The sequence below is a fragment of the Elephantulus edwardii genome, unplaced genomic scaffold (assembly GCF_000299155.1).
Source record: "Elephantulus edwardii isolate Elephantulus edwardi_28Jun2011 unplaced genomic scaffold, EleEdw1.0 scaffold00182, whole genome shotgun sequence".
NCBI classification, from domain to species: Eukaryota; Metazoa; Chordata; class Mammalia; order Macroscelidea; family Macroscelididae; genus Elephantulus; species Elephantulus edwardii.
The window spans coordinates 1,433,369-1,452,018 of record NW_006399932.1 but is presented as its reverse complement, the minus strand read 5'-3'; the positions used below and the strand labels follow the sequence as shown (position 1 = coordinate 1,452,018).

Genomic DNA, 18,650 nt, shown 5'->3' with positions numbered 1-18,650 from the left:
GTTGTGTCATCCACATATTGTTCAATAATGTCCATACTCTGTTGGGTCACCCTTTTTTGGAATGAGAATAAATATAGATCTCTTCTAGTCATTTGGCCATGTAGTTGTCCTTCAGATTTCTTGGCACAACCTGGTGAGCACATTCATGGCAGCATTGGTTTGCTGAAATACGTCATTTGGTAATCCATCAGTTCCTGGGGCCTTGTTTTTTGCCAGTTCTTTCAGAGCAGCTTGAACTTCCTCCTTCATCGCATTGCCTCTTGATCATATGTTTTTCCATTAAAATCTTCTGTCAGCCAATTCTTTTTGGTATAGTACCTCTGTATACTCCTCCCATCTTCTTTTGATGCTTCCTGGGTCATTCAACATTTTGCCCCCAGCATCCTTAAGTATTGCAATTTGAGACTTAAACCTGTTCTTCAGTTCCTTCAGCTTAAGACTTGATGAGAGAGTTCATCCCTTTTGATTTTCTGACCGCCGCTTTTTGCACATTTCATTATAATACTTTACTTTGTCTTCCCAAGCTGCCTTCTGAAATGTTCTGCTCAGCTCCTGAACTTAGGTACAAATGTTAACTATGTGCTTTACAAGCTAGTTGTCCATTATCCAGTCCAGATAGTAGAGAAAGGGTTACAGAAAGTTGGATCCTACTTTGTAATACCTGCCACGGCATTGATCTTAGTCCTGCTGATAAACTATGTCATCTTGGTCAGTCCTCTAGCTCTTCTGGGCTTTAAATTCATGAAGAAAGGGTCTCTGGCCCAGCATCTCAGGTGGACTTGAGAAGCCCCCTGGCACAAGACTCCCAAGGACCATCCCAGAGAGGGAATTCTGCAAATGTAGGTCAATCAGCCTGGCGAGCTGCATGTTAACAAGCACCACAGCTGATGCACAGCCACTGTCAAGAGTCATGCTCTACAGAAAGGCTGAGTAAGAATGGGTGGCTGGAAAATGAATTTGCTTTGTAAACTTTAACTCAAATCACAGTCAATATTATAAAGGCTGAGGTTAGTTCTTCCTTAAGCCATGTTTTAGTGGGGTTCTGCCTCCTCAACAAGTCCAACAGTTCCTCACAGAATAGTTCTTCAGATGTTTGAGGCTGTTGACTATGTTCTTCCCTCAGGCTCAAAGAATCGACTGATCCCATCAGCATGGAACATCACAGCTTTTCTAATTATATCCAGTGAGATTTTCTTCCTCCTTGGAGAGGGTAGGAACCTTTATGTCCAAGAAATTCACAGCAAACTACCTAGGAGTCTTTGGTCATTTCTTACACAGGAAAGGAACTGAGTTATTGCAGATTCTACCCTTGGCCCAAGAGCAAGAAGGGCAAATCACGTCCTGAATAAATATATACTACATGCTAGAAACCACAAGGTATTTTATGGGGAGCCCTGGCGGCTTAATGAAAAGGAATTGCACTGCCAGTCCAAAAGCATGTAGTTCAAATCCACCTTGCTCCACAGAAGAAAGATGGGCAATCTCTGCCGTGCAATTCACTGTTTCTGAAAACGCACTGGAGAGTCTGCTGCGGGTTGGTTCCAACTCAATGGTACACATAACATCACACGGGCTTTTTGTGGTTAAGAGGGAGAATTTCACCTTCCATCCTGGAGACTGAGTCTCAATTGCTGGCCAACACACTTCATGTGCAGCCACCACCAGCCTACAAGTGGAAGCCTGTATGTTGTGATTCTAAACAACAAAGACACTAACAAGAGAGACTAAGGGGAAAAGCTGGGCAATTTACTTCAAAAACTCAGCCAATGAAAACCCTGTGAGTCACACATCCAGTTGTGCACATGGTTACCATGAGCCTGCTGGCCACACCACAGTACTTGGCCTTTAACACAGTGTTGTTTAATTTTCACAAGAATTCCCCAGGCCTTTGACCAACTTGGAAGACAAGCCTCCTAGGGATTGCCTAGAAAAAGCTGGCACTTGGATGGGGTGGAAGCTTGCTCTAAGCATTTCCCAGACTGCCCTACAGATTTCAAACTTGTCAAGCCCCACATCTCCTGAGCCAACTCCTGATAGAAATCTCTTAAAGTGTTGCCGCAAATGACGGCTATAGCAAAAAAAAAGTGTTTCTAAGCACGGTCGTCAATTTAAAAGTGTGCAGCAACGTGCTAATATCTATAAGGAACACTGGTAACACAATGGTTAATCTGCTAATGAAAAAAGATCATCAGAAAAGGGGGAAAAAAAGGTCACTGGATCTGTTCCCATAAAGATTACAGCCCAAGAAATGCTTTGAGACAGTTCAACTCCGACAGACAGGGTGTCAAGAGAAACTTACTGACATTTTCTATATGTACAATTATATGTGTGCATGAATACACACAGTGCACAGACATATATTCAGTGTATACACATGCACAGTTCACAGACATTTTTATTGTTCCACTCATTCGTTTTAAAAGTTCTGTTTCACAGGGGAACCCAGACACAGATTGGAACAAAGAGGTTAGGCCACTGTTCATGCTCTGCCAAACATCACCTGCATCTCCACAAGCCACAAGCCAGGTGTATATACCTGAGCCTCAGGATGTTCCAGCTGCCCAAGCGGTATGTGAATATTAACTCGGATAGATACCTTATAAATGGATTTTGAGAATAAATAATTCCTAACAGAAGGCTGCCAGGAATAGAAGCAGCTTGTTTTTACGTTTGAAGTTTTGCAGTGGGCGGAGGAATGGTTTACTCAGTGCTTAACAACAGCGACCTATTCTATTTGGAGCAAGGTCACTAACTTGCTATATAACTTTAGGCAATCCCAAGTTTCGCCACCTGATTAATTATAATGCCAACCTGAAAGTCTGCTTTTCACTGCCTCCTTCCACTCAAAATAGTTGGCATTAACTGGCCAGATGGCCCTCAGGCTTTCAAATCTGACCTACTTTCCAGTTGGTCAGATGAGGAACTCTGGCCTTGAAGGACTCAAGACTCTTAGTGTCCCGGGGGTTCTACAAGTACAGCACAGAGTCATAGATTATGAGTGTTCAGCAGACATTGACAGAACTGGCCTGCTTTCATAGCTTTGTCGTAGATAACCACTTGCAGGTTAAAACTAAGATCCAGTTTCCACACTCAAGACACAACTACAGTTCAAAGGAGAGAATGCGAAGTCCCAGAGGAGAGAGATGTTACAAAGTGCAGTGTAAATCATGGAGAGGGCATTACTGGCCTTTGTTAAATGAATAATATTAATAGTATCTAACATCATAGGAGCTCTGGTGGCTAGTGATAAAGAGCTGTGCTGACAAAGGTACACGGTTCAAATCCAAGAGAAAGATGGGTGATTTCGACCTCGGGGATTTACTGTCTCTGAAAACCCACCGGTGGGTCAGTTATGAGGTGCTTCTGACTCGATGGTGCAGAACAACAACATTATTAAAGTCTCACCATGTACAACTATGCTGATCTTGATATGCGATGTATTCCTCATGACAACTCCCTAAGATACTGTCCCATTCCACAGGACCAAGTCTCAGAAGGGTTAAAAAGTGTGCGTTGGAGCACACAACCAGTCCACCGTGAAGTGGAGGTCTAACCCAGGGCGTCTGACTCCAACATCTGTACACATGAACACTCAGCCTTCCTTCTGCTGACAAGAAGCCTGGGACCTATATTTTCAGGACCAAGTCTGACTTCTCACTGTCTGAGTTAAGAAGGGAAAATGGAAAGGAGAATGATGAGAGAGTCCCAGCAGAGATGACATTCTGGTGACCTAGCAGCCAAGGAAAAGGTCTGAGCAGAAACAAGTGGTTTGAACTACAGTTCTCAAGGGTGAGCCAGCCCAAAGCCAGCAAACTCTACACTTATTCATGATCACATGCCAAATCCCACTGCAAACAGATCTACACATACATCAGCTGCTTCCAAAAGCATAAAATGACTTTGCTTTTAAGGTTGGCACTTACCTTCTAAGTAAGTTTAATAGCTGCCAGGAGAGAGAGGGTGATTTGTGCCACTTTCCCCATCCCACAGCAAGGTCCTAAGTGTACCTTTGCAATGTCCTTTAGGAAGCAAAATGAAAAACCTATTCTGAAACTTCACTGTACTAAAACATTCATATAATGAGGACTTTTTCCATATCAGAGCTGTGAGTTACAAACAGGCAGGTGTCTGAAATGTCACTTATCTCCAAATGCATTAGGGACCAGCTTTGAATTATTTTTTAAGAGGGAAAAAATTTTTTATTTCTATATTGAGATTTTTACACTGAAGTTGGTAGGCAATCTGTCGCTTGTCTAGTTCTTTTGATTTTTTTTTTCTCTACTAGTTTATTTACAAAATTCGAATACAAATTCAAACAAATTCTTTCAATTTCCCTCACCCCCACGCATCAAATTATACAACCCAATGATTAATTCCCCCCGCCCCCGAGCACATCCACATCCCTCGGCTTCCAGCCTCTCCCTCTCTAGTTCTTTTTAAATGTGACAGGATAAATGTTTTTACATTTCCCTGAGATGCCTATGTTGTTTATTTGTTAATCTGGTATTTCTGTTTTTGGATCCACCCTTAATGAGTCAGCAGACCATACTGCAAGGAAGGAGGTGGTGGTTGTTGTCATTATTATATGCCATAGAGTTGATTACAACTCACAGCGACTTTATGAACAATTAGTTTGATTTTTGAAACAGTAAAACAATTTTCACTTCAAAAACCAAACATTCACTTTCTATTACCTTACCTTCTGGAAGTAGGCATTAATAGTGTCCACGTTCACTCCAATAGACACTATGCCAAGAGGCCCTGCTGACGCCGAGCCAGCAGAGGGTCCCTGTCATAGGGCATGAAACCACGAGATGGCCACATGCCCTGGGGGTCTCCAAGTGGTAACCACCCTGTGAAACACTGATGTCGGCTGTTTAGTCACCCCATCATCCAATGCATTTGCACATCCAACTCTGCACACTGCGCATGTCTTTGTTTGGCCTGTGCACTGCTCTGAACACCACTCCTTTGGTTGTAAGGGAATGGGGTAGCTATGAAGGAAGCCCGTCTGCTATGGGGAATTCCGGGTTCTGTTTTCAGATCCAGATGAGTCCCACTAAAAAGTGAAACCAAAGCAGTCTTGGTTTTGATATTTGGAAAATCCCCTACACCAAAATATTTCTGCACATGTGCAAAAATGATAAAAATGGGAAGAATCTCTCCCAATTTCAAAGTAAACCACTGGAGTTACATGTTAAGAAGCAAAATGAGAAACTATGATGCTCCTATGGATATTTCCTCTCTCAGAAGTTAACAGAGCTACATATGTTTCTTAGCATGTTGCCCCAAATGACTGCAAATGTGTTTCTAAGCGCGGTCATCAATTTAAAAAGTGTGCGGCACATGTCCAAAGAGGAAGCTTTTTCCGTGGAATACAGTGTGTAATTCTCCCACCAACCTTGAGGTGGACACTGATTATTTCTGAAGTAAGGAGAATGAGGCACAGAGAAGTTAGGAAACTTGTCTGGGGCACACAGTTCTAAGAGGCAGGGATGGAACACCAAGCGGCCTGGCTCCTTTTTCTTTCAAGTCCAGCTATAGACAGAATGGACAAGCAAAATGGGAATGGACTTCGGAGGGGACAAATTAAAGTGGCTGGCTTGAGGATGGGGAGAAAAAGCATGGGATCAAATTTATGTTTAAAAGAGACATTTTACTTTTATTTCAAGAGACCTTTTCTTATCCACAAACTTAAACTCCTGATGTAAAATGAATCCTCTAGGAGTTTCCATTCCTGCTCTCCTCGTCCTAAACTGACAATTCCACTTTTCATTCAAAAAGCAGATGCCTCTAGAGGCAAGAAGCTGCACTGCAATGGCAAAAAGCAGAGGCCACAACAAAATCATTAACCTGTCACTAGCCTGTGATTACATAAAAAATGATTTGACCTTCTTTAAATATCTAAAGCCTGAGGACTGTAGGTGGGTGGAAGACCTAATCTTCACTGAAGATAACACTTTAAAGCTAACTCTGCAGCCATTAAATTTTTCATTAGTTTGGAAATGTGTATTCTTTAAGCCTGTGACTCAGTGACCCAATGCATAATAGCTCTGAACCCTGCCCTATCCTAAGTCAATCTTACTGTCTCCAATAGACATATCCCCACTACCTAAGCTACTGAGTCAATCCATCTCACCTAGGGTCTTCCTCTCCTGCACTGTCCCTCCATTCTTCCAAGCATGATGTCCTCTACAAGGACTGAAACCTCCTGACAACATGCCCAAAGTATATAAGAGCTTCAAAATGTCTTGCCACCAGGGAGCAGCTTGGTTTTACTCTCTTCAGGAAAGATCTGCTTATTCTCTTGGCCATCCATGATAGATCTGCTTATTCTCTTGGCCATCCATGGTATGTTCAATACTCTTCTCTAGCACCACAACCCAAAAGGACTGATTCTTCTGTCATCCTTAGTCACTGTCCAGCATTCTAATGCATAGCAAGTAATTGCATAGATCATGGCTTGGATCAGGTGCATCGTACTCTCTAGACTGACATCACTACTCTTTAGCATTCTGGAGAGGTCCCTAACACCAAATTTTTTCTAATGCAATTTGCCTTTAGATTTCCTCACTGCTGGTGCCAAGAAATTGTGGAACTGAGCAAGCTGAAATTTTTAAGAACCTCAATCTCTTGTCCATCTATCATGGTGCTGCCAATTGGTCCAGTGGTGAGAATCTTTGGGGTTTTTTTTTATGTTGAGCTTAAATCCACGTTAAAGACAATAGTCCTTTACCTTCTGTAGCAAAGGCTTCAGGTCCTCCTCAGTTTCACCAAGCAAGGCTGTGTCATCTGCATAACACAGGTTGTTGATAAGTTTTTCTCCAATCCTGAGTAAACAATCCTGATTTAAATAACTTTAAAAGTTATTTATACCTCTGTGAAACCTTCATTTCCAGAAAGTGGTTTCCTCTTGCATAAGAAAGTATTTCTTCAATTTGCAAAATGCTAAATCACAGAGCAATCAAATACTGTGTTAAGTCTTTTCAATTAATACATGATTATACTTTAGAGTAAGTAAGAGGCAGAGTGTTGGCACTTCACTCATATTGCTGCCATCTGATCAGCACAATACCCCTCTCAAGTAAGCATTACTTTGCCACTTGACATGTAAAGACCCTGGAGTAATTAAAGACCCATTCAAGTGGTGCTCTCTACTCCAGTCTGGCTGACTGCAAAGACTATTTTTCTCAGTCCATTTTCTCTCAGAGCTGTGGTATCAAAATGAAACTTTACCCTTATGAATAGTACCATCTGCTTTTAAGTCAACGCACTGGAAAAAACCAAAATGGCCATCAAAATATGAATGGATAAATACAATGCAGCATATATGCACAACGAAATATTATTCAGCTGTAAAAAGGAATGAAGATCTGTGGATGAACATCAAAAATACCATGCTCAGCAAATAGAGTACCAACTCACTTTCACTGCTGCTGTTGGAGCTGACTTAGAAGCTGATTCTCCAGCAGGTTTTGGAGGCTGTAAATAGCATGGGAGATTGACTGCCCATCTTTCTGCTGAGGAGTGACTGGTGGATCTGAACCGCTAGAGGCAGATCCTTTGTGTTAGCAGCACAACTCCCTACAGACTACACCACCAAAGGTCCCTAAGTGAAAGAAGTTAGACAGGAAAAGGCAAATATGGAATGATCCTACTTATATAAAAACTGGAATAGGCAAATGACACAGACAAAATATAGAGTCAAGAGGGGAGTTGATGAGTGGGAAGTTAGTGCTTTTGAGTTGATGGTTGTATAATTAATGGCACTGAATGTACACTTAAGAATGGTTAAAATGATACATTTTATGTTCACAATGAAGGGAGGGGGGAGGGCACAAAAGCATAAATCCAGCATTGGAATACAGTAGTCCTGGGGCCAGAAGATTGCTAGGATGGCGATGTGTGTGTCACATTCTCACCCTATGCTAACTGGTTGTCTAGAGTAACCCAAGTACAGTGTTTTTGTTATGTACTCTCAAGTCACCTGCAACTCACAGTGACCCTGTGTACAGCAGCTCTGAAGCCTGTCCTGAGCCAGTCTCACTGACTCTGACACACCAAGCCCCATTACTTTGTTACTGTGTTAATCCATCTCATCCGAGGCCTTCCTCTTCTTTGCTGTCCCTCTACCCTTCTGAGCATGATGTCCTTCTCCAAGGACTGGTCCCTCTTGGCCATGTGTCCAAAATATGTGAGACAGAGCTTCAAAATCCTAGCCTCCAAGGAGAAATTTGGTTTCACCCTCTCCAAGACAGACCTATTTGTTCTTTTGGTGGTCCAGGTATGTTCAACACTCTTTTTTTTTTTTAACTTTCCATTCACTCATTGTTGCACTTTTCTCCCCTTCCAACCCTCCCAACTAGTACACTGCCCTCTTGGAAAAGTAAAAGAAAAATTCTTTCATTGTTTCACAAACCCTCCCCCCCAGGTCCACTCCACTATGCAGCCTTCGCTCTGGACTCCTGTCATGACAAAAATACCTAATAACATATCCCTTTTAAACAGTTTTCTCCCTCATCTGTTTCAATGCAGTATACATTACTGAACCCATCTTTCTCAGTCTCCCTCAACCCCGAGGTCAGTCCTGCTTTATAACAGTGGCACTATGCAGTATTTGTCCTTTTGTAACTGAGATACTTCACCCAGCATTATGTCCTCCAGAGTCACCCATTTTTAATAATATTGCATGAGTTCCTTGTTTTTCAATGCAGCATAGTATTCCATTGTGTGAATATACCACAGCTGCTCTATCCATCTATTTATTGATGGGCATTTAGGTTGTTTCCAACTCCTTGCTATTGTGAACAAAGCTGTGACAAACATGGGTGTGCATATATCTGTTTAGATGTCAGTTATGGTCTCTTTGGGGTATATTCCCAATAGTGGAATTGCTGGGTCAAATGATATCTCTATTTGCAACTTTTTGAGAAAGCGCCACACCGCTTTCCACAGTAGTTGCACCATTTTACACTCCCACCAACAGTGAATAAGGGTTCCAGGTTCTCCACAACCTCGCCAGCATTTTTTGCTTGCTGTTCTATTAAATTTTGCTATTCTGACTGGGGTGAGATGGTATCTCATAGTTGTTTTGGTATGTTCAATACTCTTATCCAGAACCACAACTCAAAGTCATCAGTTCTTCAGTCATCCTTAGTCATTGTCAAGCTCTCAGATGCATAGCATCAGAAGACCATGGCCTGGATCAGGCACACTTTAGTTTCTAGAATGACATCATTGCTCTCAATACTCTGGAGAGGGCCCTGACAACAGATTTTCCCAGTGCAATTCATCTTTTGATTTCCAGACTGCTGGTGCCAAGAGTGTTGACTGAGGCATCAGGTACTTAATTAATGCATCAGGCTGGGCGTCTACTCAGGTTCCAGTGCCACTTTGGCACGGATTATCCATGTGGGTTTAATCAAGTCCTCCAATTTCCTTAAGAACAAATTGGATCTAAGGACACCTGGTTGTGTATGTCACAACACTGGTATAAAAGGTGTTAATGACAAAGGTGAACTAGGTTTGAAAACTCTAAGGTCCTTGACCTCTTATCTGTCTTTGACTGAATGAATGAACTATCCCAGCTCAGGAAACAGCTAATTAGTAATATGGTCCTGCAGGCCCACACAAGCCAGCTAGGGAGAATGGCCTTACATGAATGACACCTCAGAAAACTAGACTCAAGGCCACTAAAGAGGTCTGGCTGGGTGTGAAGTCCCTGGCCTTCTTCCAAGACAGGCCTACCTCTCTAAAAGGTACCCAACCCACAAGATGATGCTGAAGGAAGTCCTCAGAAAGCCTCCCTCCTATCCTACCACACTCTTGTGCATTTATAAGCTAATGACATTCAGCCAAGATAGGGACAAGGTGCCATTTGATCCAGTACCAAGCACTAGATTTCCACCTGATACAATACAGAACCAGGCATGGAAAAAAATGTACATATGCTTTGAATTGTGGTATTGGTGAAGAGCATTGAATATACTATAGATATCAAAAAGAACAAACAAGCAAACTGAATGAAGGACAACCAGAATGTTCCTTAGAAGCAAGGATGGTGAAACTTTATCTCACTTACATTGGACATATTTTCAAGAGAAACAAGTCCTTGGAGAGAAACGTCATGCTGGGAAAGGTAAACATGTCAGTGAAGGAGGGGAAGCCTCTCAGAGAGATAGATTCACACAAGGACTGTACCACAGTGGGCTTTGTCATGACAGAGGTCATGGTGATAGTGCTCAACATGGCAAGGCTCAGGCCCGTGTTTATGGGATCCCTGTGAGTTGTTAAGCTGACAGACAGGGCTTAACAACAGCAATTCACTAGCAGGCTCTGGAGGGACAGACCTCTTGGAGTTGGAGCTGAGTGAGTGGGAAAAGCGCCTTTTGCAGTTTGTTCTGAACTGCCAGAAACCCGTCTAAACTACCAGTATCATCTCCCCATTAGCTCCAGCCCCAGGAAGAGAAAAGGGTCCCATCAGCCTTAACAGTAAATCACGGAGCACTTCGACACAGTGACCCTTCAGCGTGGAGGAGTCCGTCTGGCAACTGCCTACACAAACAGGGCAATTCTGAGGAGCAGTGAGCAAACCTGGTTTGCCCCAATCCCCGTTTTGCATAAGACTGCACTCTACAAAAACAAAAGCTATGGAGTACTTGCTGATCAATACCAATTGCTAACACTAAGGTTTGAGCCAAGAAAGAATTCAACAGACTCTTTAGAAGGAACTTTGGATAAGGTGGGTAATTTTGTGGCCAGCATTAGTGTAAATATCCTTTGCTTCGTTTGGGTCATTGGGAACACCAGATACTTCAGTCAAAAAATTCTGGACAACTCTGTTTAGTAAGGAAGGTAAATGACACATTGAACACATAAATCAAAGGGAACTTGTTAGTCACCAGGTGACTGTAAAAGTACCTCTTTCTTTATGCTAATAAGGGGTTGCACAAGAGCCAGGAGGGAGGCGCAGGGGGCTGGTTAGATCAGAGCCACACCATTTGTCAGCTGGCCTGGGAATGGGCACTGACCAAAGTGCCTAAATCCAAGGAAGTGGCAAAATGAACAGTATTTGGATTAAAACAGGGCCATGGTCATAGCTATCTCAGGCACATGGATTTCAAAAGCAACGTGTATTCAAGTTTGGGCACAAGGCCAGGGACATCTCAAGTATATATAGGTACTGAATGAGGGCGGAGGGCAAATCCCACCACCCTTTCCCGTCCCCACTTCCAACTACCCTCCAGAGTCGTCAAAACACAAAGTTTTCTCTGTAAGCGAATGAATGGTTTCACCCTCTTTTTTTCAAGAACCCAAAAACTGTCTCCAGATTCACCAACAGAACATTAATAGTCCGAGACCGTAGCCAAACAAGGACCTAACCATGAAAGGCGAACGCGGATGTAGCCCTGCCTAGGTCCCCCTCAATCCTAGGGCTCCTGGCCCGTTCATCTAGTAGCGCAGGGGAAGACGCCGCGTCCCCGATCCGGTTACCTCGCTCGCGCGTCCCCCAGCGTCTGGTACTTCAGCCGTCGGTTCTGCTGGTGCCTTCTCTTCGTCCCCAGCGATCAAGGGGTCAGTGAGAGCCTCACGCGGGTCCCCGCCGCCCCCTGGGGCCGCCTGGCTGCCGTCGTCCACACTGGCGCCAACTCCTGCCGACGAGGCGGCGGCAGCAGCGCCGAGGAGCCCGTGCGCCCCGTCGGCGTCCCCGGCTGCCACGCTGTGTACTAGCCACGCATCCACTCGGGTACGGGGTATGAAAGGGACCCCAAGCGCGCACACCTCCCTGAGCAGGTGGCCCTCAAGCAGCGCCGTGGGGTCTGACTCTCGGGCCTTGGGGTGCAGCTGGCCCGAGCCCCCCCAGCCTCTGGAGGTCGAGAAGGGACCGAGCGCGTAGGCGGAGCTCGCCGGGCAGCCCAGGGGCAGATCATCCCGGAGCAGAGCTGGCGACGGGAGCAGCAGGTCCAGGTCCACTCGCAACTCCGCCAAGCTCAGAAGGACGATCAGGTGCAGGAGGCCCCCGCCGTCCGACCACCAGGGCTTCAGGTACTTCATCTCCCGCCGCGCGCCTGGGGACGCCCCCTGCTCGGCGCCAGCGGGTCCTGGCTCCGCGGCCGCGGGGTAGGCACGACCGGACTCCGTGCTCCACCGACACCTGCCCGGAAGAGAAAGCGAACCCCACGATGGAGCGGGGCGCACAGCGGTCGTCGCAGACTCCGCGAGCCGGGCACAAAGGCGTTCCCACCGCAGCGGCTCCGAGCCAGGCTCAGCCGGGACGAGAGCGCGGAGGAGGAGTCACCTGCGCGCGGAGCCCGACCGCCCGTGCACCGCCCCGCGCCTCAACCAAGCCCCGCCCCGAGCCGCGAGAGCAGCCGCCGGGAACACGCCCACGGCCTCCCTGGCCAGCGCCCGTAGGCGGGGCCGCGCAGGGCGGGGCTTGCTGCTCCGAAGTTCTTTATGCGAGAAAGGGTTGCGGAGGAGGGGAGGAGGAACACAAAGCTTTCTGGGAGCTGGAGTTTTCTGGTCCTGGAGTGGCTGCTGGTAACCCAGTGGCCTTGGAAGAATGGGTGTGAGGGGTTAGCTATGGGGACTGGGGGTAAAGGAAATGGGCAGCTGCAAGGCACCAGGCAGCTTGCAAAGAATTTTCACTCACATAAGTAACAGTGAATTCAAGAGCTGCTTGCCTTCCATTCAGATCCCAGCCTGTTGTATGACCTTGAATGAGTTTCTTAACCTTTAAGTATGTTAGTTTCCTTATCTGTAACAAGGAGCAGATAGGACATGAACTCAGTAAGGACTCAGTAAGGTCAGATGAAAGATATGTGAAGACCAGAGTCTGAAATGTAGACTCCACAGCAGTCATTGGGACCAACAGCTTCCCATTCTCCCACCAGGCCCTGTGCCAGCCTTATAGATGTCTCCCTGTGTCCATGAGAGGCCCCAGGCATTCTCGCACAGTCTCTTTTGCTCCTTAAATGAATTACGAAACCAAAAGTTCCCTGGGTGGTGATTAGCCATCAACCTAAAGATTCAGATCTGCCTGAGATTACAGATCAGAAAACCTTAAGGTGTAGTTCCTCTCCATACCACATGAGTTCACCAAAAGTTGGAATTGACTAGATGGCAACAGACTTGGTTATTTGGTTTGTGTTTTAAGAGCAGCAGCTTTGGGGTTACCCTGGGTGACTTTAAATTATCCCTTTAACCATTTACCAACCTAAGTGTTAGACTGGGAACTCTGGTGGCCTACTGGATAGGAAGTTCACTGCCAGCTCAAAGGCAGGTGGCTAAATCCACCAGCTACTCTGGAGGAGAAAGATAGGCAATCTCATCCCATGTGATTCACAACCTCTGAGAACCCACTGGATGGGACAACTGTAGGTCAGTTCTGACTTGACAGAAATGAAAGAAAGAGATTGAACAGATCATTCTCTTTCTCTGTGGGTACTCTGACTTACACCTCAGTTGCTGCATTGTAAAATGCACCTCCTCCACAATCCAGTCTCATTTGGTAGTCAAAAAAGGTGTGTTGTGGATGCTAAGTGCCCTCAAGTCACAGGCGACTCATAGTGACCCTATGAAGGAGAGTCCTCAATGCTTGGGTGTCTTTTATCCTTTCTTCAGGTTCATAGGGTTTCCGGAGGCAAGCTATTAAGGAAGTGGATGCCACTCCTCCTTCCAAGCTTGTTTTAATCGGGGAGCTCCAGCCCACACTGTCCTCATTGGGTAACCAACCATTAACACATTTGACACATCAGTGTCACAGTGTTCAACCTCACAGCAAGCAAGTTGCTGCTGTACGGCAGCTTGTACACCAGGGCTATACGACCTAGAGGAATGTCTGAACAAAAATAATGAAAGACAGGCCTGAGGACCGTGGATTAAGTCACCCACCTTATGCTTGGTAGCGTCGCTTTCTGTCCACTGGGCCAAGGGATCTCTCTCTATCTGTCAAAAGAGATAATGCTTGTAAATCCTTTTGGTTACAGCTCTTAGATTGCATTACCCATCCTCCAATGTCTATCCCAAAACTTCAGGTTATGAATTGTCATTAGTTGAAATTAATCTCTCTTCTAGTTCTTCTCCCACAGTGTTCATATGCCAACAGTGCAACACTTGGAGCATTCTACCTTGTGTTGAAGTTGAGAATAGTCTGATTTGCCCCTTGGAAGTCTGCAGTCAGGGACCGCTCTGAATTATTGAGGAGCACTAATGTCAGTTTGAGGACTAAGGTGCATCTGATTCAGGCTGTGTTCTTTCCAGTCAGTTGTTGTACATCTGAGAGCTGGATGGCAGAAGAATGGATGCCTTTGAGCTGTGGTGTTGGATAAAAATACTGAATAATCCATGGATTGTCTAAAGAACAAACAAATATGTCTTGAAGAAACCGTAACCAGCGTTTGCCTTGAAGGCAAAGATGTTGAAGTTTGTCTCACATACTTGAAAGGCTATTCCTTGGAAAGGAACATCTATGCTTGGAAAGGTGAAGGGTCCAGGAAAGAAAGGAAGACCCTTAACCAGGTGGATTGACACAGAGACTGCTGCAATGGGCTCTAGTTTGTCAGGAAGGGTGAGGATTGCACAGGATAGGCCAGGTTTCAGATCTATTGTTTATAGAGTTGCTATGGATAGTACTCAACTGGAGGACACCTAACAACAACAACATTCTTGAGGCCAGGAAACTTGTTTGATTTCCCTTTGTGTTTCCACAATACCAAGCAAAACAAAGCCTTTCGAATGGAGGTGTTGCTAAATCTCACTTGGGGGATTGTTAGAGGATATGGGTCTGCTAGGGAGCTCTGATGGCCAGCCCATAAAGACCCAAAGACCCTGCCTCTCTGGCATTTAGAATCCACCAGTAGCTCTCAAGTAGAAAGCTGAGCAATCTCCTTTTGTGCGATTTATAGCCTCAGAAAACTCGATGGAGTGAGATGAGTGTGTCTACTTCTGTGATAGTCACCACCTGGAGGTTGTATAAGAAGTGCATGAAACTGGCTTTAGGAGGTATCTTCCTCTGCTTCATTTTTTCTCTCCCAGGACTAGTGAGATAAAGGTTTCAGTTTGCACAGTAGTGACTGAGGAGTGGAAGTAGGCCACCTAACGTTACTTCTGCTCTAGGCTTTTGACAATGGGGTTAAGAGGTTGCAAAAAAAAGCTGGTGTTGCCCTGTTCACCAGCTTAGCAAGATTTGGGACAGAAGCTTTATCCTCAGCAGTTAGTCCCTGGGCAGGGGATTCAGGCTCCAGGCTTGGTAAATGTTTGCTGAATTCAGGTTTTTACTGAGGCACTGAAATTATTAACAACTTTAGTCTGCTTGGCTCCATGGTCAACACTCTTGGCACCAGTAGCCAGGAAATAAAAAAATGTATTGCGATGGGAAAGTCTGCTGTTAGGGACCTCTCCAGGGTACTGAAGAGCAATGATGTCACTCTGGAGACTAAGGTAAGTCTGATACAGGCCATGGTCTTTGCAATCACTTGTTATGCATCAGAGAGTTGGACAATGACTAGGGAGGATAGAAGGAGAATTGATGCCTTTGAGCTGTGGTGCTGGAGAAGAGTATTGAATGTACCAAGAAAACAAACAGATTTATCCTAGAGAGCGTTAAACCAGGCTACTCCTTGGAGGCAAAGATTCTGGGGCTTTGTCTGACATACTTTGGACATGTTGCAAGGAGAGACAGGTCTTTGGAGAGGGACATCATGCTGGGTAGAGTAGAGGGACAGCGCAGGATGGGAAGACCCTCTATGAGGTGGATTGATTCGGTGACTGGGGTAATGGGGATGGATGTGTCGGAGGCAATGAGATTGGCACAGGATAGAGCAGGGTTTAGGGCTGTTGTACATAGGGTCGCTATGAGTCGCAAGCGACTCGACGGCACATAACAACAACAACATTGTCACTCTGCAGGAAGTTTTGTAGGCTAGATAAGAAATGGGGTTCTTTTTCTACGGTTTCATTAGAGAGAGTAGATGTCAACTGTGGAAACAAGAGAAAGAATGTACTCAGATGTCAAAATATTGAGGCACCATAAGTGATGTCATAGTTTATAAAAGGAGTCCTCTGTTGTGAACAGAGGTAATGTCTTCCTCAGGGTAGAATCTTCTAGATTGTCACACATAGTTGGTGATCAAAGAGAATGAATGCCTTTCCACCTAAATTGAAGGGGTTTACATTGAGATAACTTTTGAGGGCCTTGAGAAGGTAGGAGTATGAATGGCAATTCAGAAGTCCTTTTTAACATTAACCAGGGGAGGGAGGGTATCCCCTCAACTCTTTATAAAAGGAATTAATCACAGAATCTATCAAACTGCTCAGTCCAGGTTTAACTCTGTGATGTCCAGACTGGTGGAAAGGACATAATGGAGTTCTAGATTAAATATCAATGAGATACTTCTATCATTCTGAGCACCTTTGATCTTGCTTTCAGCAAAGGTCTCGTGTGTGTGTGTGTGTGTGTGTGTGTGTGTGTGTGTGTGTGTGAAAGAGAGAGATTTAGAATTGGCCAGCTGGACTCAGTTTTAGATTATCCCAACTTTGTTGGTAGCATCCAGAGCATCAGGAGCAATTCGGAAATAGGCCTTCTTCTCTCCATTGGGCCTAATGAGGTGTTGACCTTAGACACAGCAGTGTAACAGAGCGTCTTTACAGCTTGTTTGATCTGGTGCTTGTTGGTCTTGACATCCACAGTAATACAAGCGTGTTGTTATCTTCTATCTTCTTCATGACTGACTGAGTGGTCGGGGGAAACTCGATGATGGCATAGTGGCCAAGCTTGTTTACCTAGGGGATGCTCTTCTGGGCGTGTTTGAGTTGCTTTCAGAGTCTTAGACCACTGGAAGGTGGGTGACGTGCGGATCTTTTTTTTCTTTTCTTTTCTTTTTTTATTACTATTAATATATTTTTTTTTAGTTGGAATGAAATATTTTAATGTGATGGCAGCACATTAACACTGTACAAGGAACATTCACAGCTTCAAGTGTTACTCTCCAGGTTATAAGAAAGTCCCCAGAATTAATTGGGTTTGCTACGGCCCTGTCCCCTGCCTGTGGCATGGGATGTAGTGGGATGGGAACAGTTCTGTGGTCAGCTGACTTGTAGATCCAGTCCTGAGCACAGCTCTTGTAGTTTTCCAGTTCCGTGGGGTGAAACCGCAAGCCAATCTCCTTCTCTGCACTTTCCACAGAATTGCTGCTGTGAATGATGTTTCTGCCAACTTGAATGCAAAAGTCCCCTCGAATAGTCCCAGGGTTAGTCTCCCCAAAGCATCACTCGGCCCGTCTTTACCACATTCAGCCCCTCCCAGACCATGGCAACAACTGTCCATGAGTGCATGTACTTCACCAAGCCAGCATAGAACAGGCAGACCTTCAGGTCGATGTAGTGTTCCTTGAGAAGGTCTTCAGATACTTGCATGAATTTCAAAGCGATGAGGCGGAATCCCTTCTGTTCAAAAAGCTTGATGATATCTCCCACAAGGCCCGGCTAAACTCCATCAGGCTTGATGGCAATGAAGGTGTGCTCGCTGTTGGCCATGGTCCCCTCTAGCTGTGTGGGCTTAGATTCTATTATTATTAATTTTAGTGAAAGTTTATGGAGACTTGGGATTTCCACTCATTCATTGTTACACTTTTCTCCCTGCCAATCCCTCCTCCCAGTTTGCTCTTCTCTTTGAAAAGTAAAAGAAAACTTCTTTCGTTGTTATACAATCCCTCTCCAAAAATCCACTCCACTATGCAAGCCTTCATTTTGGACTCCTGTCATGACAATAAAACCCAATCATATATCCCTTTTAAACAGTTCTCTCATCTATTTCAATGCAGTATACATTATTTATCTCCTTCTAAGTTCTCCCCAACTCCAATGTCAGTTCCATTTTACAACAGTGGCACTATGCAGTATTTGTCCTTTTGTGACTGAGATAATTTCACGCAGCATAACGTCCTCCAGAGTCCCATTTTGTGTAATATTTCCTGAGTTCCTTGTTTTTCAATGCAGCATTGTATTCCATTGTGTGAATATATCACAGCTTCTCTATCCATTCATTTGTTGTTTCTAACTCTTTACTATTGTGAAGAAAGCAGCAGTAAACATGGGTGTGCATATATCTGCTTGGGTGGCAGTTATGGTTTCTTTGGGGTATATTCCCAATAGTGGAATTGCTGGGTCAAATTATATCTCTATTTGCAATTTTTTGAGAAAGTGCTATCCTACCTTCTATACACTCCCACCAACACTGAATAAGGGTTCCAGTTTCTCCACAACCTCACCAGCATTTGTTGCTTGCTGCTCTGTTGAATTTTGCTAATCTTACTGGGGTGAGATGAAATCTCATAGTTGTTTTTATTTGCATCTCTCTTAGAGCTGGGAATTTTGAGCACTTCTTCATGTGTTTGTTCTCCATCTGAATGTCTTCTTTGGTGAAATGCCTGTTCATATCCTGTGCCCATTTTCAATTGGGTTGTTTACCTTTATCTTGTTGTGGTGCTCGAGTATTCTATAAATTCTAGGTATAAGTCCCTTATAAGATATGTCATTACCAAATAATTTTTCTCAGCCTGTGGCTTCCTTCTTTTACCCTGTTGGAAAAGTTTTTGGATGTGCATAGGGATTTGATTCTTAGAAGGTCCCATTTATCTATTTTATCCTAT

General features: G+C 44.7%; 1 protein-coding gene and 1 pseudogene across 1 annotated transcript in view; both read right to left on the bottom strand.

Annotated features, from left to right (window-relative positions):
• NFE2L3 (nuclear factor, erythroid 2-like 3) overlaps positions 1-12,054 on the bottom strand; it is a 46,349-nt gene extending 34,295 nt beyond the window's left edge. Inside the window, exon 1 of the mRNA XM_006896102.1 lies at positions 11,494-12,054. Coding sequence (XP_006896164.1) covers positions 11,494-12,054 — 561 coding nt within the window. The remainder of the gene's footprint in view (positions 1-11,493) is intronic.
• A 4,853-nt stretch (positions 12,055-16,907) lies between these two features.
• LOC102858550 lies at positions 16,908-17,553 on the bottom strand (annotated as a pseudogene).
• Between the last annotated feature and the right edge of the window lie 1,097 nt (positions 17,554-18,650).